The sequence below is a fragment of the Drosophila navojoa genome, chromosome 4 (genome assembly GCF_054131105.1).
Source record: "Drosophila navojoa isolate 15081-1374.11 chromosome 4, UAZ_NAV_1.0, whole genome shotgun sequence".
Taxonomy (NCBI): domain Eukaryota; kingdom Metazoa; phylum Arthropoda; class Insecta; order Diptera; family Drosophilidae; genus Drosophila; species Drosophila navojoa.
The window spans coordinates 19869298-19896501 of NC_142892.1; the positions used below are offsets into that span (position 1 = coordinate 19869298).

At 36.7% G+C, this 27204-nt stretch overlaps 2 protein-coding genes across 12 annotated transcripts in view; one reads left to right on the top strand and one right to left on the bottom strand.

The window, feature by feature from the left end:
- rols (zinc-RING finger and ankyrin repeat domain-containing protein rolling pebbles) overlaps window positions 1–27204 on the bottom strand; it is a 62728-nt gene that overhangs the window by 31563 nt on the left and 3961 nt on the right. For 2 of the 11 annotated variants that reach the window (XM_089260324.1, XM_089260323.1), the window contains exon 1: window positions 23136–24050. The exons of 4 other annotated variants lie outside the window; for them this stretch is intronic. In XM_089260324.1, the coding sequence (XP_089116450.1) occupies window positions 23136–23325 (190 nt within the window). In that variant the 5' untranslated portion in view covers window positions 23326–24050. Of the gene's footprint in view, window positions 1–12817; window positions 12879–23135; window positions 24051–27204 lie in introns of those variants that run through there. 5 more of the 11 variants (XM_089260326.1, XM_018099889.3, XM_089260328.1 and 2 more) reach the window with 4 other exon arrangements.
- LOC108650071 (uncharacterized) lies at window positions 8589–10441 on the top strand. Its single transcript, XM_018099187.3, has one exon. It carries the CDS (start codon window positions 8698–8700, stop codon window positions 10420–10422), a length of 1725 nt encoding a protein of 574 aa, XP_017954676.1. The 5' UTR covers window positions 8589–8697; the 3' UTR covers window positions 10423–10441.

The window sequence follows — 27204 nt, forward strand, 5'->3', positions numbered from 1 at the left end:
TGGACACATCTTCTTCTTCGGGCAAATATTACTCTATAACTCTATTAGTGATGTCAAAGCACACACACGTACGTACTGCGTGTGGTTTTATGTGTGTGTGTGTATGTGTGAGTGCGTAAAAATAAATGAATATTTATTGCTTTTTAAGCTGCACATTTAAATGTGTGTCAAAGCTGGCCGGAAACTTGGCAAAAACAAAATATACGAAATCCTATATGAATAAAAAAAAAAAAAGCCACGCAACTGAACTCGTAATGCGAATATGCATAAATCAAATGGCACTTCCGCTGAGCGTGGGCTTTATGAGAGAAACACAAGAAATACGCTTAAACAAATGAAAAGTGACAATTTTATTGGAAGACAGCGCAGCAGCCAGAAGCCCGAAAGTCTAGAGAGCAAATGTTAATGCAGACAGACATACTTGCTAATTATTTGCATACCCTGCTACAATTTGAAAAGGTCTAATGTACAGTTGTGAAGACCCAAAATATAAAACTGTATTGCATTCCAATTATATAATATATTACTGGAGTTTTTGAAGAACTGTGGAATAACATTCCATTTTATTATGATTTCCCATTTTGGAAAAAAATTAAAGCAAAATTCTGAAGACTTGAAATTCAAAAATCTATAAATTATTATTATTAATTAGTATTGATTAAAAAATATTGCAAAATTTAATATTTGTTATTAATAATTATTATTAATTAGTATTAAATAAATATTTAAAACATTTTACTAATTTCTGTTAAGACTCAGCTCAAAGCTTTTATAAAATAAATTTAAGAATATTTTCATTTCTTTAACTATAAAACTAAAGCAATAGGCCTATTCAACTTAACAATGAATCAGTTTACTTCTGCAATGTTTGTTGTTTTCCACCAAACTTACAGGGTATCTTTCGATCTTCACATTCAGTGCATTTTGCCACCTTTTCTTAATCTAGTGCAAATTGTGCTTGACTTTTATTTTCGTTTTTTTTTTTTTTGGTGGGATAAACCCACACGTAAACAGCGCAGACAACGCGTCCACTCACTCGTCATTTCAGCTCATACGCCCCAGCTGGAGCGAACAGCTGATTCATTCATTCAATCGCTCATTCGTTGGTTCATTCATTAGTTCACGTTTCACGTAGCATTTATGCGACATTTTTGACAAACAATCTTCAAAGACCGGACCTCGACTTGACTTGACTCGACTGGCCCCAACTTGACTTGACTCTGCACCACTGTGGGTCGCAACTGTGGTCCAAGCGGTTGGGCTGCCCATAATTGGCAGCGACCATCGATTTCTATAGATTGCAGTTAGTTAATGCGGGTCGCTCTTGTAGCTGGTGGGCTAACACACGCATGATTTAGTGTTAAATACATCTCTTTCAATTTGTGGCTAATTTATGAAAGCCTCAATTTGTTTTAGTTTAATCGCCTACTACAAAAGCGGGCTAAATGCAGTCTGAGCAGGTGTCAAACAAAACTCATGTAAATCAATTGGAAAAGGCATTGTATTTGTGAAGTAGAAGAAGATCTTTATATAAGAATATATATTTGATTTCTATTGAAACTTTCATTAAAATGCTCTTAATAGTTTCTCACGCTTCTGCAAACTCTTTTTTACACTTTAAATACTTAAAGAGTAATTAAGATATGCTCATAAATCTATTTGAACACTAAGAATTTGCAAGGCAAATGATTTTTTTCCTCTACTTTGTTTTGTTTGACTAACAAAAATAAATTTTGAAATGCTCCCCTGAGCTGAACCCACAATTTGTTGTGCCATTAATGTGTGGGCGAATTAGCATTTATTTATTTTTTCTTTTCCTCGCTTTGTCTTCTAAGCAAACAAAATTAATTAGTTTTCAATGAAAATGAGCATTTAATTTGTGTGGCGGCTTTTCGTTTCGAAAGAAATTCCGAGCCTTAATTGCGTGAAATTAATTTCAATCTAATTTTTACGAAAACACTTCGCTAACTAGTCGAGGCACGTGAATGCGATGCACAGATTATATTTTATATATTTAGTCTTTAACTATGCATTTTATATTGGGCCTCTCGCTTCTAATTATGTTCAAATTAATGCTACAAGGTCGACTGGCTCTCAGTTGTTTTGATTGGACGATTTAGTTTTTGAAGTTTGTTTAGTTTTTAGGCTTGGTCAACATTTGGAGCTGATGCTTAGGTGATAAAAATGGTTTATTGTTGGGGATTATATTAAAATCAAAATTCAATTTAACAATAACAATATTGATTTGCATAAAGTGATGAAATTTCCGGTTGAAATATTGGAAAATTTACAATAACAAGTGAAAATTATATATACTATCTCATGGATATCTGATTACAAAGGGAGAAATTTCGAACAAGTTATGAAAATGGAGTTCATAATGATGTGACTTAATGATAGCTATTTGTTATAAAAACTGGTCCAAATTTATTATATCTGCAGAGATCGAAAAGCTGAATAGTAATCGAATGCCTATTTTGTATATGATATCCGTAAATGTCAATGATATCAAAATACTTTGTAAAAACATAAATAAAAGTTGATTTTTCTCAAGTTTATTTTCTGATTATAGTATTTATCCATCGGTCTTTAATGTATGCATAATTATTATTCGCAAAACAGCGCCGTTAGCATCGGAAATCGACTTTTGTCTTACGGTTTCAGGCAATACTTCTGTTGCGGCTGTCAAATATTATATTATTTTTCACATCATTAGAAGATCTTCGTAGATGATTTCCTAATATTGATTCTATGGCCATAGTTTACATTTATCTCATATGTGTTGAGCTTCTGCTGACTACCGATTGCGGTTGGGTCTATTATGCTAATGAGGCGTCTCTGGCAAAGCGGCTTAAAGTGGAAGTGCTGCTTGCCAATCGCCACAGAACTTGAAAACAAATTATATATATGTATATACGTATATTTTCACACAAATATCAATATATACATATATTCTTTTTTTCAATATTGTGCATACATTTGCATAAATTGCGTTGTGGGAACGCGCGTGCGCTGCGGCCAGCTCCATAGATAGACTCAGCTATGCAGACCCCAGTTTGCGTCTGCGTCTCCAACTCCTTGCCAGCCACGCGGCCGATGAGCCCCAGAGATTCTTGGTTGGAGGGATTGACAAGCTTTCAGCATTGGCTTGGCGCTCGATTACTATCGGTGCTTCACGATGAGGCGCTGAGCTGCATACAAATGAGTTTACGGCGTGTGGGCGCCACTTGATGGGAGGCGGGGGCAGCCGAGCCGAGTTGCATGCAACGCCTGGGGACCATAACACGTCGACGACATGCTCCGGCTGCCGCTACCGCTGCCGCAGCGGCTGCGTCTTCTTCTTTTTTTCCTATTGGACACTCATTGGCCGCTTATTGTCATAATGGACTCATTTGTAGCGCTTTCTAAGCCGTCTGCGCCTCATTAATCATCGGCGAGGCGTGGCATTTAGTTGTTCGGCTCGTTGTAAATATTTTGACCAATATTTTGTGCTAGTTTTTTTTTTTTTAATTTTTTTCTGCTCAAATTTAATTTTGTTTTGTTTTACACGGTCGCCGGCTTTTTGTTGTTGTTGCTGTAAATAGAGCGTGTGATTGACAGCGGCTCTTTGAATGTATTTTATCTTTTATATTCTACCCTGTTTTCGTCTTTTTTTGTGTGTAGCTCTTTAATTCGCTTTGATTGATTGATTTGGGGGTTTTGTAACACAGAATTGGCGATATCTATATGAAATTATGAAATCTTTCTCTAACCAACTTCAAGTTACTCAAATTGGCTTTCAAAATTCTTTGATTGACAAGTTGAAAAATTGGCTGGTTAAACCAAATTGATGTGAATAAAATTATTAAATAATTTCGGGAGCAGTTTTAATGGATCTTAATTTGATATAATTTACTGAAATCGAAAGTGTGCCAGAATTGAGAGAAAGAAAATGAAATATCATATTTTTTGCATATACTATATGGTTTTACATATAAAAGAAGATTTAAGATTTAAGAATCTAAAGATTTTGTAGAGAAATTTGGGATAAAGGTAAACATTCAACTTTATTTCATAGTGAATCAAATGTACATAAATTATTATCAAATGTTACTTTTTTCCTATTCTAACTGAAGTGCTAATATTATATGATTGTATTATATTCTAAGAGTTCTGCTCACATTAGCATATTCATAATAATTTTTCATATTGCTAAGCCGCGATTAAAAGTCTATTTCACTAATGAAACAACAGCCATCCCAAGAGACTTCAACTGACACTGAATAAACTACTAATAAAATGACATGAGAGACAGCAACAACAACATCAACTTAACTCCAGGTGTGCCTGACAAATCGATGTAAAGCTCATGTTAACCGGTAATGGGGTCTCAATAGACACACATGCAATTGGCTATGCTCTTTAGAGCGTGTAGCATATACAAAACGAAAAGTTAACAAATTTGCCGTCTAAAGCGTGATCGAGTTGGCATTGAAAAGTGCCTGGACCAACCTAACATGACGATGATAATGCTATAGAGCGGCTTATGAAATTGTATATGTACATACACACACACACACACACACATGCATATACATATTGAGAGACGTCTAATGGAAGGCATCCAGAACATTTCAATTGATAATGAAAACACACAATTAAAAGTTCAACTGATCTAACCCCGCGCCACAAAATGGAAACGCCTTCAAAACTAATAGAAAGAAAAGACGCGCTTTAGTTCCATTTGATGGAGGACTTTAGTTTCGGAAATTGTAGAACAAAGACACGTCTAATACGGGTCTCTAAACTTTTGAGTGCTATCGTAATTGTATATGTTGTTGTTGTTGTAGTTGTTGCTGTCGTTGTAATTGTTGTTGTTGCTGTTGTGTTTATTGTACGCTATTTACACGAAAAATGACATAAGCCGTAGAAGTATTTCTTGAGCAAGTCGAGTACAGCAAACAACTTTGAAGTAAATTTGTAAGAAACAACACGAATAAGTGCCAAAGTCGAGAATGTATGACTAGGAAATACCCTGCAATCAGCTAAGTTAAGTGACTCTGTTATATTTATGAATAGGGCATTAATAAATTAAATCTAAAATAAATACTCTCTGTGATCTGTGCTTGTATGTTTATTATTTAGCATGTCTAACGTCAGGTTCTACTGAAAAAAGTAAATTAGAATGAGATATGATAAAATCAGCCTTGCCTTGTTCCACCTATTGTCACCAAAACAATATACCATTTCTGGACAAATTCAATGCCTACAGGGTATAAAAACCATTTCGTATATTAGCAATTGTAAATTGCCGTAACGAAAGAGAATATTTAAACAAATTATACTCGAAATGTTGCTTGTCAAAATTTATGCTAAGTATTAAAGTAAATGCCATTAGTCATTAGTTGTAAGTTAATATTAAGAAAGCTGAAATCGAATAAAGTATTGACTAGTTTCCATTGTAGTATTTTGATAAATTGCTAATATGTATTTAATTTGAAAGGAAGCTGAGAAGAGTTATTTTTTCCAAAGTATTTCAATAGATAACAAAGTTTACTACATCTGGCCGTGGCTTATGATTCGTAATCTCAGATATAGGTCTATGCCTAAATACCTAAATGCCTATGCTTAAATTAAGTAGACAAACGATGCACAATAAAAGTTGGCTAATCATAAACCTTGGCTATATGTAGGACTATCGGCTTTTTATGGCAAAAGCAGTAGCTAACAATTTAGCATTGGGAAAGGCACTGACGATGTGGACATCGGTGCTTCAAAGCTTGTCAGTCAGTGTAGATCTTTAAAGTGTTTACGATGCTTAAATTACATTTTCTGAGTGCGAGTGTGTGCGTGCGCGTGCGCGTGTATCGGTGTATGCCGTGCAAAGTGGTAATATGTATGCTACGCTCTAAAGTTGTTTAGATTGAAACGTCTTTTAATTGCATGTTAATTGCCCGAACCACAATCGAGACGAACAACTGGCGAATGTGGACGCGTTCCGAGACGCAGTTAAGATCTGCAGAAGATACAAAGTGCCAGACAGCGACTTCGTCTTGTGCTGTTGGCCAAACTTGGAGCCCGGAGCTGCTGGAGCAACCAGTGGACATTGCTTGTGGACTTTTGAGAATGGTCGCGTTTTGCTTTTTGCTTTTCTTTCTCTTTGCGGTCTGAAAAACTGGACAGAGGTAAACTGGAGAAGTGCATGAAGTTTGTTCTATAAGAAACAGTTGCACTCATTTGTTGTCCCAGTCGCCATCATTGTTCTTGCTCTTGTTGTTTATCTCTCTCCTCTCACCTGGCCGTTCTCGTGTTGTTCGAGTGCCCACTGCATAAAGTACGTGTGGCTATGGCTCTCGTTCCAGACACTGCCCCTGGCTCCACTGTCTCTCGACAAAGACAAGTTTTTCAAGTTTTCCGACAGGGGCACATGAAGTCATTCAAGTGGCAGCCAGCAACAGCAGCCCAAAGCCAAGCCGAACCGAACTGAACAAGGGCCAAGACACAGAGGTTGACCGCAAGAAGGCACAATTTTGCTTCTGTTGCTTTTGTTGTCTGTTGCCTGTTGTTGTCCAGTTGTTTAGTGCTGTCATTTGCACTTGACGTTGAAGTGAACTAGCAACAATTGCATTCAGCCGACAAACTGTTGCTCTAAAGCTTATTTATCCATACCTAAAGTCTATAATTCCATCAGTTGAAGCTTACGAGGAATCAATTACCTCAGATAAGATTATTGTTACTAAGAAATTGACTAGATAGCAAAATTTTAATGAGCTGATTTAATGGTTGGCGATGAAAAACTGAGAAAGTAAAGACAAAGGGATTAGAGAAGGATGATAGGGATAGGGAAAACCACCCCATTATATTATATCATAAGATATATTAGAGAATGTGTCTTATATAAGTTTAGAATTCTGAAATTTTTATATATTATATATGAACACATTTAAGTTTTGCATTATCTGTGTAAACTCACAAGAATTCTAGCCTCTGCATTCATATCTCAATTTAACATAAGATGCACACTTAACAGAGTTTCAACATAAGCATTACATAATGATAGTGTCAATTCTTTCCAATTGGAAAACATTCAAAGAAGTATCCCGTAAAAGTATATCTTAAGTAGATGCCAAATAGATGTCATAACTGAATAGTTAACGATAAACTTTCAAGTCGCTTCTAATGCCGTCTAACCACCTCTATAAGTTGGACAGAGCTACAAGTGGTATAACCTATTAAACGCACTTACAGATATGACTAACTAGTTTACCCTTATCGCGCGTTTTATTGGCTTTATTTCTGGGCAGGGCCTTCATAGCGTACCACGCCGCAGACAATGTTGAATCACTGACCCAATTCAAGGGCCCAATTGTTACGCTTCAGTATTTCACTTTACTTTTGTTTCTCAGCACTTTAGATTTGGCACAACCCGAATATATTCAATTCAAATTCGATCCACAAACTTCACAATCTTGCTCAGATCTAGCTTTATGTGAGGCAGTTAGGGACAGTTTACAAAATACTGTTTGCATTGAAATATGTATTACAAACTTTTGGGTTTACAATGGGTTCATTGTAAGACTTTTAGTGCCCATTCGCAGTTAAGTGTTAATTAAATTTATTTGAACCTCAGCTGAAGAGATACAGATACGATTCATTGGATTTGAATGTGAGCCAAATGAAGCGTGCCCAAACAGATTTGTTTTGTGCCCTTTTCTGGGTTCGGTAGCTCTTAACACCACACACACAACTGGTAATACGGCGATCGGGAAATGAGTTGACAATTTGTGATTTTGTGGGCATTCCGAAACTCAGATCAACTAGTGACCAGTTTATGTCTATTATGCATCATGAAGTACGCCCGTAAATTGCGCACATTCAACAATATTTTTTCTCTCTCTCTTTATTCACTCTTTTATCAGCAATGCCCGTCACCAGATTCACATTGAGCTGTTGCAGCAGCTTGCAAAATGGCCAAGACATAAGTTTTGGACATAATTAAGCCATCGCGAATGGCATTCGGGGAAAATGTTTGCCATTTGCGTTGACAGTTGTCAGCAAGCGCTAACTTGGCTAATTAATCAAAATAATGACAACATATCTGGCCTAAGTGACTTGACAACATTGACATTTCTCGTACACAAAGTATCACAATTAGTAGCTTAGTATTATTGGTATTAGAAAAATGCAAATATCCGAATACAGACTGAAATCAATTACAGTTTGAGATGATAAGAAATTGTTATTAGAATACAGAACTATAACAAGTGGGCGTTACACTGAGAGGACAAGTTGTGAACTGAAAACGCATGTTAGCAAAATAAGATTGAAATTAATTTAATAATTAATTAATTAGTATCTATAATTTTCAATAATTTTAGTGTATAGTGTATATTACATACAATATACATATATTACAAAAACATAAAAAATATGTAAAATTTTTAAATAATTCCTACCTAAGAAAATATAGCTTTCATCAGATATAGAAATATTTAGTATATCACCTGATATTATCTTCTTATCTCTTTCTATATGTAACTCTTCTCTTTCCTTCTCTCTCTCTTTTCCCGATACATAAATTTATTGTATTTATATATGGCTATTCAATATTTCCATAACTACGAATCGAGCTCCATAGCAACATTTACCAAACCCTCTAATAAACACCCGACCAAAGTCTGCCAGGAAAACTTTCAGTAGTCTCTCCAGTTCAGCGCCATGCAGTACAGTTGGCTGCCGCAGGAAAGACGCCAGGTGAAGATACGCGAGAAGCCGCCCTTGGTTATATCGCTGCAGCGCTTTGAGCGGATCCAAGCTAATGCCAACAAAGCGGCTGAGCAGCAGCAGCAGGAAAAACAGAAGCAACGTCAATTGGATGACGAGAAGTTACGCCTGGGCGGCGAGGAGCTACTTCGACGCTTTGCTGGACGCAATGTATGCCCCACGGAGCAGGAGCAATGCCAAAGGGACCAACTGGAGCAGCAGCAGCAGCAGCAGTTGGCCAAAGAACGGGCGCAGGAGGAGAGCATTGCGGTACAGCGAGAGGAGCAGCTCAAGCAAAAGCAACGCATCGAGAAGGCGCAACAGCTGCTGGAGCAACTGCGTCCGGGTCCACGGGAGCTGCACTGCGCCAAGCTGCAAAGCGAGGTGCTGCGCGGCATCATTACCCAGAGGCAGCTGCAGACACAGTTTGCGGCAGCTACCGAGCAGCAGAGAGATCTGGACAAACGCATCTACAGCGAACAGGTGCTCAATGGGCTGGAGGAGGCGCAGCTGCGGCAGAAACAGCGCAGCCAGCAGCTGAGCAAGCACAAGCGGGAGCTACTCAAGTCCATCGAGCAGCGTCAGCAGGAACGCAATGCGACGAGAGCTGAGCAACTGGAGATCGAACGCAAAGAGCGAGAGCGCAATGAGCTGCAAGTGAAGCAGCACCTAGAGAAGGAGCGCACCGAGCAGACGGCTAAGGTGCAGCAGACCCGACAGTATGCCTTGGCTTCGCTGGAGGCAGCCGAGCACCAACGGCAGCAGCAGCAGCTGATAGACAAGGTGGAGCTGACGCTCTGCGAGGTGCACAACGAGGCCAAGACCAAGCTGGACAACCTGAAGAATGATCTGGCCAAGCAGCGCGTGCAGCGGCGACTGCAGCTCAACGACCAGCTGGCACAGCAGCTAGCACCACGGCTCCACTACAGCGCTAGCGAGGATCAGCGACGCCACGAGAGGCAGCTGGCGGAAATGCGACGAGCGCACAGTGTGGAGCAGCAGGCACGTCGCCAGCGGCGGGAGCAGTCCAAAGCCCAGCGCCAGGCCATGCAGCGAGAAGAGCAGCTGCAGGCCGAGGCAGCCAAGCAGCGGGCGAAGGCGGAACACAACGACGACGTGGCTAGGCGACTGGAAAACGAACGCATTCACGTGCAGTTCAAGCTGCAGGAGCGCCAGGAGCAGCTGCGTCGCCAGCACGAGTTGCGCGCTGAGCTAGACAAGCAGGAGCAGCAGCGGCGCGAGGCAGAGGCACGGCCAACCACTAACTACAATCGCTTGGCGCAGCTGGAGTGCCTGCGTGAAGATGCTCGCTTCATGGACTATGCCCACCGACTGATGATCGAGGCGCAGAGCAGAGGCTGTCCCCTGCAGCCCTTCATGCGCGTCCTGGAGCAGTACAAGAGCGCGAATCGCATTGGCGCCGAGGTGCGTGTGCCGAGGCATCTGGTTACGAAGTTGACCCTGGGACGACGCACTAAAGGAGACAGCCCAGCAGAGCAGCAGGCGAGCAAGGAACAGAGCACGAGTGAGGAAGAAGAGTACAGTAGAAGAATAGAGGAGACCCTGAAGAAAATTCAAGCTCTCGTTTTGGAAGACTCCAAACGGAAAGATGAGCAAAAAAACAAGGAAACGGAAGAATTGCAAAGTAATTCGAAAGAAGAAGGAAAGTATGATAAATAGATATATAGAAATTGAATATAATATAATAATAAATTATTAAATAAAGGAAAATAAATACAAATAAAATAATGCTAATAATACAAAATAGATTATACTTTCAGTTTTAGTAGAAATATACTTCTCAAATATCTCCACATAGCAATAGTAAACGGTAGAGTATTTAATATTCGACACCCTTGGCGTGCGCATCCCTACATATTTGTAGGAAACCTTTGCCATTAAAATTCTGTTTGCAAATTGAAACCGAAATAAAATATCAGCTAAATTAGCGAATACTTTTGGATTGAATTCCCCATTGTAACGACCTCAGCGGGCAGTTGTTCGAGTTCAAAGTGAACCTCGTATCAATTTCCCATTCGCAGGTTCCATTTGCATTACTCATGGCCTGCAATGCACTTGCGGTAATCGGAATCGAATACCAACACTCCCTCTCTCTCTCTCCCTCTCTTTCTCGTTCTCTCTCCAAATTACGTTAGGTGACTCGCGTATATTTATGGGGCATGTTTTCGTGGATGCCACAAAAGTGTTTTTTTCGCTGCCTCTTTATTTTCAGGTGGTGAAAGGCACTTTGGGCAGTTGCATGTGAGATTGTCATCAAATATTTGCAGCAGCAAGTGGATAAATTACTGTAATTTACATTTGCCAGTTGCAACAACTCGATAATTTATGTGGAACAATCAGATGAAGCTTAGTAAGTGCTCCAAATAAAAAATATTACTTGAATAAACGTGCAACTACTAAGAAATTTTATATGGAAGCTTGAATATGGTATTAACATCGGAATGATAGCTTAGAGCCGATAATTGTTGATTTTTTTAATGTACCTAAGAGCATTAGTTCTTCGTAGAATACAAAAAATATATATACCAAAAAATGAAATAGAGGGAAAAGTGTTAAAGTTAAAACTATTTGAGTCGATATCAAAGTAAAAAATAAATGAGCTAGCTTTATTTTAATATCCAAATATTGATAAATAGCACAACGTACACAAGTCAGTAGGCCCTTCGAAACTAGATTCAGCTTATTAGTATAACTAGCTGGAAATCAATTAAAGTTTTCTTTAGACATTCTAACATTACTCATTCGTAAATTCAAGTTAAGAGTTTAATCAAACAAACTAATGAAGCCAAAGAACTTCTCGCTCGTTCCGCATTCTACCTACGCTACGTTCCACCCTAAAAAAAAAAGCCCACTAAAATGTCACAAAATTGAATTATCTCTGATCGAGTTACGTTCTATATTTGTGTCGTCTTTCATTTACGTGTTTGTGAAGTCATGTCAACTGGATTTTGGTGGTTTGTTTTTCTGCTGTTTGTTGTCTAAGCAAATGTCTGACAATGAATGGGAGTGTGTGTGTGTGTGCGTGTGTGTGTTAGTGTAAGTATGCTTGAGGCTTAAAGGTTTTATCTTTTTTTCATGTTCGCTGTGAACTTGTTGATTTTAGATACAAAACTCGCTGTCGTTGTCGTTGTCGTATTTGCGCAACCAAAAACAACGAGAATTGTCGAAACAACCACAAATACGAAGGTTAATGTATCTTCACATCGTTCAAGCTATATCTATTGCAAATAAAACAAATACACTGCAATATATGTATATTTCAATGCTTCAAAGAAGTTTCAAACTGAGCTTCGCTTTTCAGTTGAAGTTTCTCATTTGATTTTTTTCCCCTTATTTATTTTTGCAAGTCTGCCAGACTTTGTAGCTTTGCCGACGCTTATATATGTACATATATGTATATATATGTTTTTATATACATATATACCGAGCTCTGACCGAGTTCTAAGAAGAGACAACAGTTTTTATTTTATTTTTGTCTGGCCAAAAATTGAGCTGTGCAAACATAAATTTGATTCTGAATTATGAATTTTGTATGAAACAACAGCAAAAAAAAGGCCAGGTTCTTAAGTTTGAGCTCCTTTTGTTGTTCGCTGATGCGCAAAAATTTGCCAATTAATCAAAGGATCTGCGAAGTGAAACTGGCTTCTGAGAGCGCATTCTAAATGCTATCCTAATTAGGTTAAATGAGCTGGCAAACTAATATGACAAAGGAAATTATTAAATTTATATTTGAGCAAAAAACAAAAGAGAACAGGTAAACTGCAAGCCTTTATCTTATCTATCTATGTCTGTAATACCAGTTTTTAATAGCTATCTGTGATCATAAAATACGAAGAGCTCAGGTTAAGCACCTTTTGCCTTATCTAAATTTCTATTTATATATAGTTCGCTTAGCTTCAACAACTGACTAACGCTGAAGTCACTCAGTTGAGTCATTTATCTCATCAATTCAAGGAATGTGTTAATAAAAATGCTGCTAACTAATTGGCAGCAAATATATATGTTTTGAAAAGTTTTTTATCCGAGCTTAAAGTAGATATCTCTTCAGACTTACGTTCATTTTATTTTCGACTTTCATGACAGACAAAATGATGTAAAAGGCGTGTGAAACTTACCTGAAAGATAAAAAAGTGAAATTCATTAGTAAATGAGCCAATGTTAAAATATATATATATTTATATTTTATATTTTATAAAAAAGATTAAGTTTATGAAAATAATTGTTGAATAAATATTATTAAAATAATTTATCGCCATTAAAAAATATTTAAATATATTTTAAGTATTAAATAATAATGATGAAAATTAAACTATATAAAAAATGTTTTTAGAATTATTTCTTGTTATAAATTATTATGTTAATATTATTATTATTATAAAAGTCTCATTGCAGTCTGATTAGCTTTAGTGATTCGAACTCGTTGAACTCTAGCTATCACTTAGAGCTCATCATCTATCAACAACGACAAGCAATAAATTTATAAATAAATGAACTCATTTTTTTATAAATTAAATTAAATGAAATAATATTGACTATTTATAAGTTTAATAAAGTTTTGTATTCCAATTCTATATATTCAATTTTGTCTGTTTCATATGCCTTAACTATTTTTGTTTACATTTCGAGCGCTGGCTTCCTCTTTGGGGTTAAGAGTTTCAACCCATTAAACGCTATGAAAAAGTGTTTCCCATTATGCCTTTAGTACTTGTCTTTCACATCTACGTCTACGCACATTAATTTCCACGACAATTCTGTAGATGTTTGTGCATGGTCCACAGACCTCAAACATTTATATAGCTCATTAAAAAAACAAAAACAAAAATTCCATACCATTTAAGTAGTTCAGCGTCGTAAAAAGGCGACACATGTGGCATTAAAAAACAACAGCCACAGCTCCGCTGAGAGGCAAAATATTTTGTACTTTTCTCTTTTTGTTTTGATGTATCTAGAGTTGATTTCAACTAATTGCTTTGACATCTTTTTCGTTTTGGATCTTGTGAAGCTGCAGCACAATCGTCTAACACATTCGAGAGATTGCCTCGAGATCAAAAACAATTTGCAAGCTGAAGACTGCCGACTGCAATTGCGTTCAGCTTCCTCTTGATCCCCCCGTTCTCGGGGCATCTTTGCATTCCATTTGCAATTGAAGATCAGGCGCCAACTGCTCTCCAAGTGGATGTCTTTGAATTGGCGCCAGACGCCAGTTTGTGTAAACAATTTAAACGTTCTCCATAGACACGCCCCAACCACATCGCAAGTAAATATTAAAGCAAATGGGGCTGAGCCCGCGGACAGGAACTAACCTTATCCTGTCTTGATGTTATTTTGTCAGACAGTTTTATGGCTCACAAGTAAATAATAAGACAAATAATGTAGGAAATTAATGAAAGGGTTTCTAATAATATTTTTGCCATAAACATGTCACAAATCACATAGCACGATTATAAAAGACACGTTTTAGTGCGCAAGTACAGTAATCGCTCGAAATGTGAACAAATATATTTTTATGTGATTGAAATTTATATTCCATACGTGGAAAAGGTTTAAGCATACATGTTTTAATTAATTTTAATTATATTAATTTTTTAATATATATTTCAATTTATATTCAATATTATATTAGATATAAAAAGATTTCAGTTACTTCTGTCCAATTATTTAATTTTACAAAATGAATATTTCACTTTACAAAATGAATATTAATTTTTTAACATATTTCAATTTATATTTAATATTATATTAAATGTATTTAAATATTTCAGTTACTTCTGTTCAATTATTTAAATTTACAAAATTAATATTTCACTGAATCATTTTGGTTTTCTACCATAAGAAAGCCCTTCGTTCCGCTTAATGATGGTTCACTGTCTGCCCGACCAAGTGGAGCAGGTTCAATAGTTCAGTGTCATTCTGATAATTCATTGTGAGCTAGTGGCCTTCGATAGAACAATAAACAGCCCAACAAAAAACTAACCAGCGGAGCCGTGACTTACACAACGTGCGTATGCTGAGCAGCTTGTGCTTTGTGTAATGTTAATAACAAATTAACAATAATAATAATAATAATAATAATAATATTGTAATATATTAAGCATGAAAAATGATTTCTGTTGCGACGAAAACAAAGGCTTGGCTTAAGACGGGCTGGAATCGGTCTTGAGGCAGCCCATCGATAACTTACTACAGGCGGCTCTTCCGTTTTGTAATTAATCAATTTCAACTCCCAAATGCATACAATAAATAAATCGCGCGCATTGTGTGAAAAGTAAGCAAAAACAGCAACAGAAACCGCAGCAACAACAATCGACAACAATAACAACAGCCAGCAACAACAACATAACAGCACAACACATTTTGTTTTTATAATAAAAATGTTAAGATTTACGAGACAAAGGCGCAACATTGACGTGAGTGCAACATGTTGCAGGCCAGGAGCATGAAACCAAAGCTGCCAAAACATGACAAACACCCAGCAGCCAAAGACAGATATGTATATGTATATGTGTGTGTGTATATTATAGTGTGTGTACATTTACTTCTGGAATAAACTGTAAACTTTTGTTTTTAATATCTGTAAACAATATGATGGCAAGAGAGACTATAACTAAAACTGAAATGCAGCTGCCAGAAGCCGCAGGAAGAGATTATTATATTTACAATGGGCTAAATATGTTTCATTTGATATAAAAACATTTTATGACTGCCTATCAATTTTTGCAAATTGGCAAAGTAACTATATATTTTTATTTATTTATTTATATTTTTTAATAGGTATTCAAAAATATGTTGAACATATGAAGAGAATGAAGAAGATTAACACTTTGAATTTTGAATTTATACACAGATATAATATATCAAATATTTATTATTTATTATTTTTAAACATTTCTTGTACAGAAAATTAACTTTGTCAATCCATTTTAAGAATGCAATATTAAGTTCAATTAATATATAAATATTGAATATAAATATATAAAAAATTTGTTTAAATATTATCCATTGCAATGCCAATGCATTGGCTAAATAAATATTATTTATTTGAACATTTTAACATTTTATTTTAGTAATTTAACTCAACTACCATTGTGCTTAGGTGCTGCTGTTGCTGTTGCTGTTGCTGCTGCTTAACAGTTTCCTATTTAGCCATGGCTTATAATTTATGTCTATGCAGCGCTTGTCCGCCGGGCAGGCGGCGTTAACATAGCGCGTTATTTTATTTATTTATTTTTTTCGGGTAGTCGTGCCGTTTAGCTGAGTTATTTCCCTTCCTCTTCTTGTACTGGCTGTTGTGGCTCAGTTCGTCTCGTCCCGTGCTGTCCCATCATATCGCCCATTGAGCATCTCGACGCATAAATCAAACTTTGGTCTGCAGTTTTTCTTAAGCACACGAAAAAAAAAAACAACAAAAACAAAAACTGTTTGGTCAGATCAAATTGCCCGACTCTGGACTCGCGTCTTGCCAACTTCTTGGAACTTTGCCTGCCCCAACTGGGATACGTTGGTATATACACAATTTATATATATATATGTATACAATTTATAGCCTTTTAATGCTGCACTTCTCTCTGCCGTGTCGGAGTCTGTGGCAGCGTTGACATTGTAGCGGTAAATGTTGATAAATTAATTCGCTGCAGTTTGCAACGCCGTTGCATGGACTGCCCAAAAATCTGAACCCAAGCCGAAGGTGATTCATGTCCGCCATGACTCTGCACAAATCTCAAAATAAAGGCAGCTAAATATATACACATACAAAAATATATACATATATGCAAACAATTGGATTTATCAAGTGACATTTCGCATGTATTTGCTTTCGAGGCGGCAAACAACAAACAGCAAAAGAGGAAAGAAAAGCAGAGGCAAAAACCACTTGTCAAACTGTTGGCCTAGAACTTGGCACATGGAGCGCTAAAGCTGGTTGTGAATTTTAACCGTAATGCAAATTAATGTAGCTGTTGTCTTCTTTTTACCATTGTCACATAACTTTGAATAATACTAAAGACAATCAGGTTCCTGCTAATTCTTCCAGATAATTCCTTAAGCTAACTAACTCTGCCACAAGTTCAACTTTTCGAACCTTAACCTCTTTCCTCGTAATCGCTGTATTTTAAAGCCTACGCCAAGATTCTGAAGAAATTTTATATAAATTTTACAGAATTTATCTCAAGTCTTGATCTGGAAAAAAATCTCTTGAATCTTTTATATTTCTTCAAGCTTAATGTCGGATAAAATTTTAATCATTATGAATAATAATTCTCAGTGCTTTTTTTTATAACTCTGTACATTGCCCCTTGGAACGCACCTTGTCAACTGGGAACAGGTTCAACAAACTTGGACGTTGGTTCCGCCCATTGTCTGGGAACTGGGAAATGTTTTTGTTGTAAATACTCTCGCATGATGAGTCTTCTAATTAAAAGAAATGCTCAGTCATTAGGCAACAATTTCACTTAAACGACCCAGGTGAAAGTTAACGTTAAGGCACGAACAAAAATAAAAACAAAAACAAAAAACAATCCATTAAATCATCTTCAGCAACAGCAAAAAACACCTTAAGAAATAAATCAAACACAAAATGATTCAATGAATTAAATTATTCATAAATACATTTGCAAACTCTTTTTTTATTATTTAGGAAATTTAAATGAGAAACGTTTAGCCTGATGACAACTGAAGTTTGAAGTTATTATTTTTGTGGCACAACTTTTTTATTTATTAGATTTTGAATAAATATTGAAGTGCTCTCAACATTATATTGAGCAAACAACCCACGTTCGAAAATTGCCAATGTTTGCCTGATGTCAAATCGCAAATAAAAGATCTTTTAAGTGAATGTCGAAGAGCGCAATCAAGGCTTTAGCCTGGATTATGCAATGGTTGTTCGATTCGAGGTAAGCGTATGAATAATTCATTGGCAAGGCTTGACTTTCCTTCTACTAGCCGTGGAAATTAGTCACAGATAAGCAGCCCAGGGAAAGGTCATTTAATGTCTGTCAATATATACAAAGAATATGCATTAGCATATGACTCAAGATTGAATTGCTGCGCAAAGTGCAAGGGTCTTACAATGCATTAATCTCTGGCTTCAGGTAACATCAAATTAATTCTACTTATCATTTAGAGTGTGCCGTGAATACCTAATATGCCTCTCTCTCTCTCCCTCTCTCTCACTCTTTCACACACGAAAATGATAAAAATCACATAGAAAGGTGACATTTATGCTGGAGAAAAACAGATACGTGGTTTCGAGCTAAATAATGTTCCTCTATCTCTCCACCTATTACGCTTTATATATATACAAATATCTTCCTTGCTTTAAAAAAATAGACTCATTAAATATCTATCTACTTGTCTTTCCCTCTCTCTCTCTTTCTCTCTATCTCTCTCTATTGTATTGTGTCTTTGTTTTTCCAAATAACATTCAGCATGCTTACATTTTGTTCTACCTACTTTTAAACTAAGCATTATTATCTCACACACATATACATGCTTACATTTGACAACTGCTCAAGCAATCAAACATATTTTTCTCACACGCACGCACACACACACACACACACACACACTCACTTAGCTGCTCAACTGCTGACCCAGTACTGACCCTGGCTATCTCACTGACCCACAGCCATGGCCGAACCTCAAATGCAAAGTCGGACAAATCTTTAAAGCTGAAATGCTCCACAGTCACGCTTTCTTACCGCTCCCCCACACACACACAAACACAAACACACACACACACACACGAGCCCACATAAATACAAACTACAAATTGCTGGGCAAACATTTGGCGTCTTTTTTTGGGTTTGCTATTTAAGCAAATTCACAAATTCGTATTTGGAGACCGAGAAAAAAGAGTCAAACTAATTCGCTTCCTCAACTGTGGCGAACTATTTGTAATTGTTTTTCGCGACAATCTACAAAGCAAACTCGACTCCGATAGCAAGATATGTTTGCATACGAGCCGAGTTAACAAGCAAAGCCAATTACCTTCTTTTTGCTTTAATTATTGGCAAATATTGAAGCGAAAAAAACCACAAGAAAAACAACGACAAACGCCTGGCGCCGCCTACAAAGTTTATCAAATACAGGTGCGACAGGTGCGCCGGTCAAAAGGCGCGACAGCTCGGGAATTCTTATACATATACATATACATGTACATAATATAAATTATATATACATATATATGTTTTGCTATCTTATCAAAAGTTTTCGCGTGCCAAATGTATAAAAAAAAATAAATAAAAAGTTGACAAACAATTTCATATCTATTATTATTGTGGATAAAAGGCAGGTAAAAAATATGTCAAATGATAATTTTCAAACATTTATTTTAAGTCTACTATTAGATCAAAAACTAATCAGTTATATATTATGTTTAATATTTAATCACTGACTAGTTAAGATATAACATTCATCAAAAGTAATACGTCATCGAAATGTTTTAATAATAAATTTCTTTCTAAAAGGCTTAATCACCAAGTTGGTGAAATTCTAGAATGTGACTAACTTACTGAGGAATGTCTTTTGACTAAAGATTAGAATTAGTGTGTAGCTATAAAAGATTTCCATTAAACAGATGGAGACTTTAAAGATGTGTTAATTTGGCAATATCTTATTGATTATTGATTGTAATATTGATATACAAATAATACTAGAAATATTACAAATACTTTTGCACTACGGCCTTCCGCAAATAAAAAATAATAATTAATCATATACCTTATATCATCAAATTTGATTTGCATCAAGGGTATTCCCTAATACACAAATTGAGTTATTGTTCTTGTGATTGTGGAAAAATTAAACTAAAAATGAAAGTGATTTTTCCAACTAATCACCAATTTTATTCTTGTTTATTTATTTGATTATTTTTGATTGGTGTCAATATTTTCGTATATACTTGTTTTATAATTTTTTTTTTTTTTAAATATAGCTCAAAATAGAAGAATATTCTTATAAAGTATATTTTGCTAGCTAAATTTAGCTCTGCGACAATTCCTTTCCATAAATATATTTTTATACATTAAAGACACTCCTTAACTTAGCAAGTTGTCGATGTAAGTTTCAACTACCATTTTTTTTTGTTTTTTTTGTTTTTTTTTACGTGTCCATGTCAACTTGTTGATGTCTCTTTTGACAATGTCGAAGCTACCGTCAAGCAACGCCTACAACTTGACTTAGACACAGATGAGATATGAATTGTGGAATTGATTTTTTTTTTTTTTTTTTTTTTTTAGACTGACTGACTTTTGTTTTATCTTTGGCCGACGCGTTTACTACAACAAAGTGTTACGCCGCGGCTATTGCTATTTGGCAACAACAAGCAAGCGTGCAAATAATTTTAAAAACAATTTATGTGTGCTTCAAATGTTTTTCGGTATGTGAGTCAAATTTTATTTTGGAGGTCAACAATACATAGTTTTTTTTTTTCAATGCAAAAATAAAACGTTTCGTGTCGAAATCGATTGGAGAAGCTGGAGATCGAATGTTAACTGTATATAAAAAGCCTTCACAATGAAACACTAGGAAAACAAAAATTTTTTTATTATTAATAACTCGCAAATTCTTTAATTTGCAAATGGAAATTATAAAATGTGGAATTGCAACCTTAATTATGTAAACTTTTTACTATTTGCTGATTGAAAAAAAATATATATATGTATTTTCAAAAATATATCATTCAAGTTTCAGAGTTAATGAATATTGATAAATATTCAATATCGAAATATTACAAGGGTAATTACTAGAGTATCAGTCCATTATCTATCCTATGACCTCAAAAATACAAGTTTTTCGTTTTCGCAGAAGATTAATAAAAAATGGTTGCACAAAATTGTTGTTCACTTTGTAGTTGACATCAATTAAGGATTACTCACATATTATTGATTGCCTTAATTAAAAGACAAGCCGCAATGTGATTAACTTTATGTTCGAAATTGCGAAAGCATGCAAAAGTGAAGAGAGAAAAAATATTCATTTCACTAATGAGAAAAAGAGTGCCGGGCACTCAATCAACTACAAAAGATTAGCGATTCTCTCAAGGAAAGTTGTACAAAAAATATAGAGAAATACGAATACAAAATAGCGAGAGTGTAAGAGAGAGACAAGGAGAGTCAACAACTTGTCAAGGCAGAAAAAAAACTTTTGCAACATGCTTTAGCCGTCGGCCAAAGATGCTCAATTCAAAATAATGAGTTAATAAACTGCAAGGAAAGAAAGAAAATACAGAGAGCGAGTGAGTGCGAGCGAGAGGTAGCGCCTGGAAGATGAGCGCATGCAAAGTGTCAAATAATTCAAAATGTGACTGCGCGCTGGCAACAACAAAACGAATGCGATTTGCCATGGCGCAGAGGCTTTAACTGTGCAGCGCATTTTGCGCGCAGGGCTGCCAACTTGTTTGGATTTTGCATGCCATTTGCGCTAACAGCAGCAGCAGCAGCAGCGGCTGCCGCATGTTGCAATCTAACATCGCCGACACTTTAAACGCTCATTTGGCAGGCGACCCGCTGAGCACAGCCGCGCAATTAACCATCCAAGAGAGCCACGGGCCACGTTCCAGTCCACTCCAGTCTAACCGATTCCCCCATCCCTTACTTCTCTCCACCTCATCCCGTTCGCTTGCACATTTCCAGCTAATTTGCCGCCAGTGTTTGCTAATAAATCTCACTCACACTCACACATGCCCGCACGCACACACACACTCAGGCAACTGCTCCTAATGAGCCCTGAGGGTGTGTTTTGGCAGCATGACTTAACTCATTGCCACACTCATGGCATTCTTCTTCTTCATCTTCTTCCTTGTGGATCTTTTGCCTTTCTAAATGAGGCAACCTCGATATTTAAACAGCTGCATGCAAATCGCAAAACTAAATTTATTCAACTTGTTGTTGTGTTAGTCATCTTAATTAGACTTGTTATGACGGGTCAGCCTCATACCAATTCGCTGGGAAAAATATTTTGAATATAGCCACAATCAGCGTTATTTTTTTTTTAATTTGCAAGCCATCACTTGTACTGCATTATGCTTTTTTATTGTACTCCTAGTTGATTGGCATTCGATGTTGGCCATTGTGTGGCTTAATTGAGTACCTGTTGCTGTATTTCGGTATAAACAATTCGCCAAATACAAATAAATATTTTCATTCTTCTTTTCTTTCGTGCCATTCAGTGTTGAAGGCCTGAGATGCGAACACACAAAGGATTTGTCTGTTGCCACTCGAGGCAGCTTCAAAACTCTTAAGAACCAAACAAGCACGCACACACATAAACATACATATGTATGTACATGGAGAGATAAACAGCCACACATCTCTACACTCATTTTTCTAATTGAAAAGAAGCTAGGTAAATCTCAACTTTAACCTTCAACTTGAAAGCGCAGCACATAAACAATATAAACGTGCAAACACTTGATACACTATTTGAACCCTCTTTCTGCCGCTCCTGAACACAATCCAAACGTGGAGACCAGCATATGATATGTCTGTATACGTTTGCGCGAGTGCTTGTCTGCCTGTTAACAAATTTTGAAATAAAACATTTCTGGGAATTCTACACAGCAAACAAATAAAAGCACACACCGACAGCGGACCGTATGCTCTCCACTCTTTCCATTCTGCAAGTTTCCCCTCACCGCTCTTACTATTGAAGCTTTGGCATGCGCAACGAAAGGAGCGCATAAGCAAAGAAAAAAGCTTCACGAATTGCGCAAGCGTAAAGCGCAGCTGAAGACGCCGCCGTCGCTGCTGCTGCGCTTGGAATTCTTATGGCATTTCTCATGGCACACACAGACAGACTTCCTGCCGACCCGTTGCAAGCCCTTCCAACGACAAAAGACTTGCATTGTCTCTCCACAATACAACAACAACAAACATAAGAGAAGTATAGAGCAACTGGATTATTCTGCGACGCGACATGTAAATGAGTTTAAAGCATTGGAATTTAATGCAACTGTTGCTAAATTGAAATGTTGCCAATGATCACAAAGAAACGAGAGAGAGAGAGAATGAGAGAAACAAAGACGGGGATAAAATGGAAAGCAATGTATTCAAATAGACGCTGCGTAAAATACCTTTCATAATTAACGCTTTAATAAATAGCTGACTATTTAATTCTTGATTTTTTATTCGCTTCGAATTTTAATGATGATTAATAAATAATTAACCAGCTCTCCCATTATGCAGCAATCAAAACAAATTTTTATATTTAACTTATTTAATTGAATTCAAATTCAATGAAATTCTTTAGCAAATATATGCAAATAGAAAAATAGAGAATAAACCAAAAATAATGCGATTTTCCATGATTACCTATGCCAAAATGAACGTATTAACATTTAACGGTTATCTGTTCTTATGACACCCATGAGAATTTACCTAAAAAGCTGCAGCTATACCCACTTCCAGCGCGGCGACCGGTTGTTTTGTTGCAGCTCCAATTATTTTGGAAATTTATTTTATCCTTGCCGTTGTCGATGCTTCCAATGGTGCCGTTGTTGCTGCCGGTGCCGTTGCCGTTCTTGTCGGTGTTTTTGCCACTCGAAGAGCGATTGGTTAGTGGGAACATCTCATGTATCTTTTATATGGCAGGCTGCCTCATGCATCTGTATCTGTGTGTTTGATGTATTCTGAATATCTGCATCGGCATCTATATATATACATATATATAGATGTATATGTGTGCCAGTTGCAGCTGCTCGTTGCAGCCTGACGTATCCTTTCCAGTTGTTGCCAATCGATTATGGCCAAGTTACATTTTGCCTTCTCTACAGACTCACGATCTTTTTCCGTTTCCACTTTTTTGTTGTCTTCGTTTATAAAGATGTTGCGAGAGGAATTTTTTCAAAATTTCAAGGAATTTTTCCCTGAATATAATGGGAATTTTTCATTTTTTTCCATACACTATTTAATTGCAGTTATTTTATAACTTTGTATTTTTACTAAATAAAATTTGGGACTTTACAAATCGTTTGACGTTTCTTTTTCAGTGCACTTCAAACTAAACTAAGTAAACAGTTATCGATAGATAGGCAAACACAGTAAGAATATATTTTAAACAACTTCCAGGCATTCCATTACACATACGACCGGTAGACGCAGTCGACATAGATTTCGTTAATTTTTGCAACTTTGCGATTTTCGGTTTAACAATTTACACACGAGGCGCGTAATGAAACCGTATCCAAATGATGTCGCGCTACAAGCGATCGCTGCAATGTAAGCGAGCGCTGACAAGAATGACGCGACGCGCGAGCTTTAAAACGCGTTTCAAGACTGAACGACGGCACTGAGCAGAAAAGCCAAACAAGTGTCAGGCCGTCAGCTGAGAGCGCAACTCTACAATGGCAAGTCTACACGAAATGCTTTACCGGTTAACTAAAAGACAGCTCTGAGCGGCGTTCGGTGCGTGGGCTCTCTCGCGCTCTCCCTCTCTCTCTCTCTCCCTCTGTCTGTCTGTGACTCTTACTCTCCGCTCCTGATATAAGATCTAAATGCGGCGCTCAGAGCGTGTTCGGTGCGCTTATCAGTTGACTATCGCACATTTCATTTTCATTTTCAATTTGTGTGGAAAAATTCATTCACGCTTCGTTGTTGTTTTTGTTGCTCTTATTTGTATTTATTTTATATTTGTATTTGTTGTTGTATTTTTTATTTTTGTGAGTTTTGACTGATTGAGGCGCTGACTCGCACTTATCACGCGTACCCAAAGTAGCGACACAACCAACGGCGCTGAGCTGATGACGCAAGCATCAAGACTTTGCCTCGTGCTGACTTCTCACAGGTTTTCAAATGTAGATAAGCAGTTATAATAAGGGTTACATTAGGTGCAACACGGAAGATCTTTTTTGACGAGGGTTAACGAAGGATGGAAAACATGGAGGAGAAAATGGAAAGAAAGCTTCTATAGGAAATCCCATTAGAAGCAACTAGAAAGACAAAAGTCTACAAGAACTTCTTAACGAATATTCATTGAACTGGTTTTCGTATACACCTACACCGACTTTCATAGATTCATGATTTATATTTTCTTGTAATAATCATTTAATCATTTTATGATTTCATTCCAAAGATGTAAAATCATTCTTTTAAAATCTAATCAGAAATATTTCTATTGCACATACATAAAGAATCGCTTATCAACTAAAAAAAAATATATGATTTTTGCATCACGCTACTAAAAATAGAGTTCTAGCATAGATTTCACTTTCGAAGTTGTCGAATGTAACCCATGTGTGTGTATTACAAATCGCCATCTGACACAGCTTACCTCATTAATCAAGATTGTGTCAAAGGAATTACCTCATTTGTGCGCCTTACATGTGCTCCACTGTGTGGGTTCTGATTGGGCTACTTAGCAACTACCTGGTTCTATTGTGCTACGATCTATTATAGTCGATTCTCCTAAATGCCAACGGCGACAGAGTATTACGCGATTGACAGCGGGTGGTCGACGATTTAAACATGTCGATAGATTATTAATATAGCTATATCCTATTAGATGATGTCGTTATATTCATTATATTGTAATCTAGAGTAACTTAATGGAATTGTATATTTTCATAGATTCTATTAGTAGATTCGAGAATGATATATTTATTTTATAACACTAGACTCTCTAATGTTATATTATGTTATGTAAACTCAAACAATTAATATTATATAATTCATTTTGATTTCCCTACTTTTTATCTATGCCAACATTCACTTTCCAAGGAGCTTTTCAATTACTGTTAATGAAAAGTGAAACCATTAATTTTAGAAAACTATTCAAACTATCCAACGAAATATACATATATCTCCGGCTTATCTATGCTAAAAACCAAAAAGCAATGCAAGATTGAGGAGTTGAGAAAACGAAGTTTACAACAGTTTGCAGGTCATAAATATTGGAAGAGCCAATCAATATATACGTATGCACATTTGTATATATGTATATAGGTATATATATGTGCATATATCAGTTGTGGGAAATCGTTGAACACACAAAATGCATTCAACTAGGCGGACAGACGTTGTTATTGGGTGTTCGCTGTAGCGCTTGATGTTAATAAATAGTCGCTGGGGCAAGAGATGCGACTGGACGATGTTTGCTGCTAGTTGCCACAACAAAGTTGCAAGCGAAGTTTTCTTTCGGTTCTGTTTCTTCTCTTTCTCCATCTCTCGCCCTCTCTGCGTTCTCTCCCTCTCTTTCTCTCTTGTGTCAGCCGGTTTTTGGTGCGACGGACCATTCATGGCAACTACCGTTTGGTCTTTTGTTTGAGTTTGTCTTGTGGCCGTCAGCCCGACGGAGTCTATTTGTAGATACAAGCAATACCTAACAAGCGGACACTCCAGCACTCCAACTCCAGCTCCAACTGCTGCCACTGTTGCTGCTGCTGCCACTGACTCCTCTCAATCCTCGTACATACCTCCCGCATCCCTCTCGCTTCTTTTCAACTATCTCTTTCTTCGGTGGCTTACGGTGTGTACTTAGGTCTCGTTATACTCTACACACTGAGTGCGTAAAACGAGTATATTCGGCTTGCTCATAATGATTTTTTGAGTTTATTTGAATAGAGCATTGCATGGAATATAATTGATAATATATGCATAAAGGCTACAGTTATGTGTGATTTAGATAATATACCTTATTTGCCTAGAGTTTTTGCTGAACATCTAGCTGTCTAGTTATGCTCTTTTCGCTGATTGGAGTAGTTCCTATAACTATATAATATTAGAGCTGCAGAATATAAAACAAGGTTTCTATTATATTTTAAAACTCGTGGGGATTTATAAAGATATACGAAAAGATTGCAGCTTGATTTTGTCCAAATTTAATATTATCAGCATTTTAATATTAAATTATACATTTTATAATTCAAAAATTTATTTTGGTCTAATAGTCAATAATCTGTCAATCTAAACATATGGATGCTGCAATTCTTAATTCCTATGTCAAGAATCAGTGGAAATTAAACCTGCTCTAAGGATCGGTATACTTTCTTAAAATCCACTCATTTCGCTCAGCAAATCTCCATTCCACTGCCCAATTCTATTCGCTCTTCAAAAAGAGAGCAACGCACAGTCGCCTATTCCCGACGGGATAGTTCTCACTTGTTCTACCTGTATCTTATGGGGGCTGTGTTGCTTCTGGGTCTCACTGCACGTTCTCAGCGCGCTATCTCAAGTGTTTTTTAAAAGTTCTTCAGCGATAAGCAATGTAACTTTATGGCCACTCGAATTCTATGCTTCAGAGTCTAGCGAGTCGGATGGATCGCTGGTGCCTGGACAGCTTAGCAAACTGCACACAGTCCTCATTATCATCATCGTTATGATCATCAATATTATCATCATTAACATTATTATTCAGTTTGCAAAGGTGCGTTGTGCACATTATGTATGTATATATGATTCATGACTTTTCACTTTTGCACGCGAGGCTAGGCAAAAAGAGTGTGGAATATGG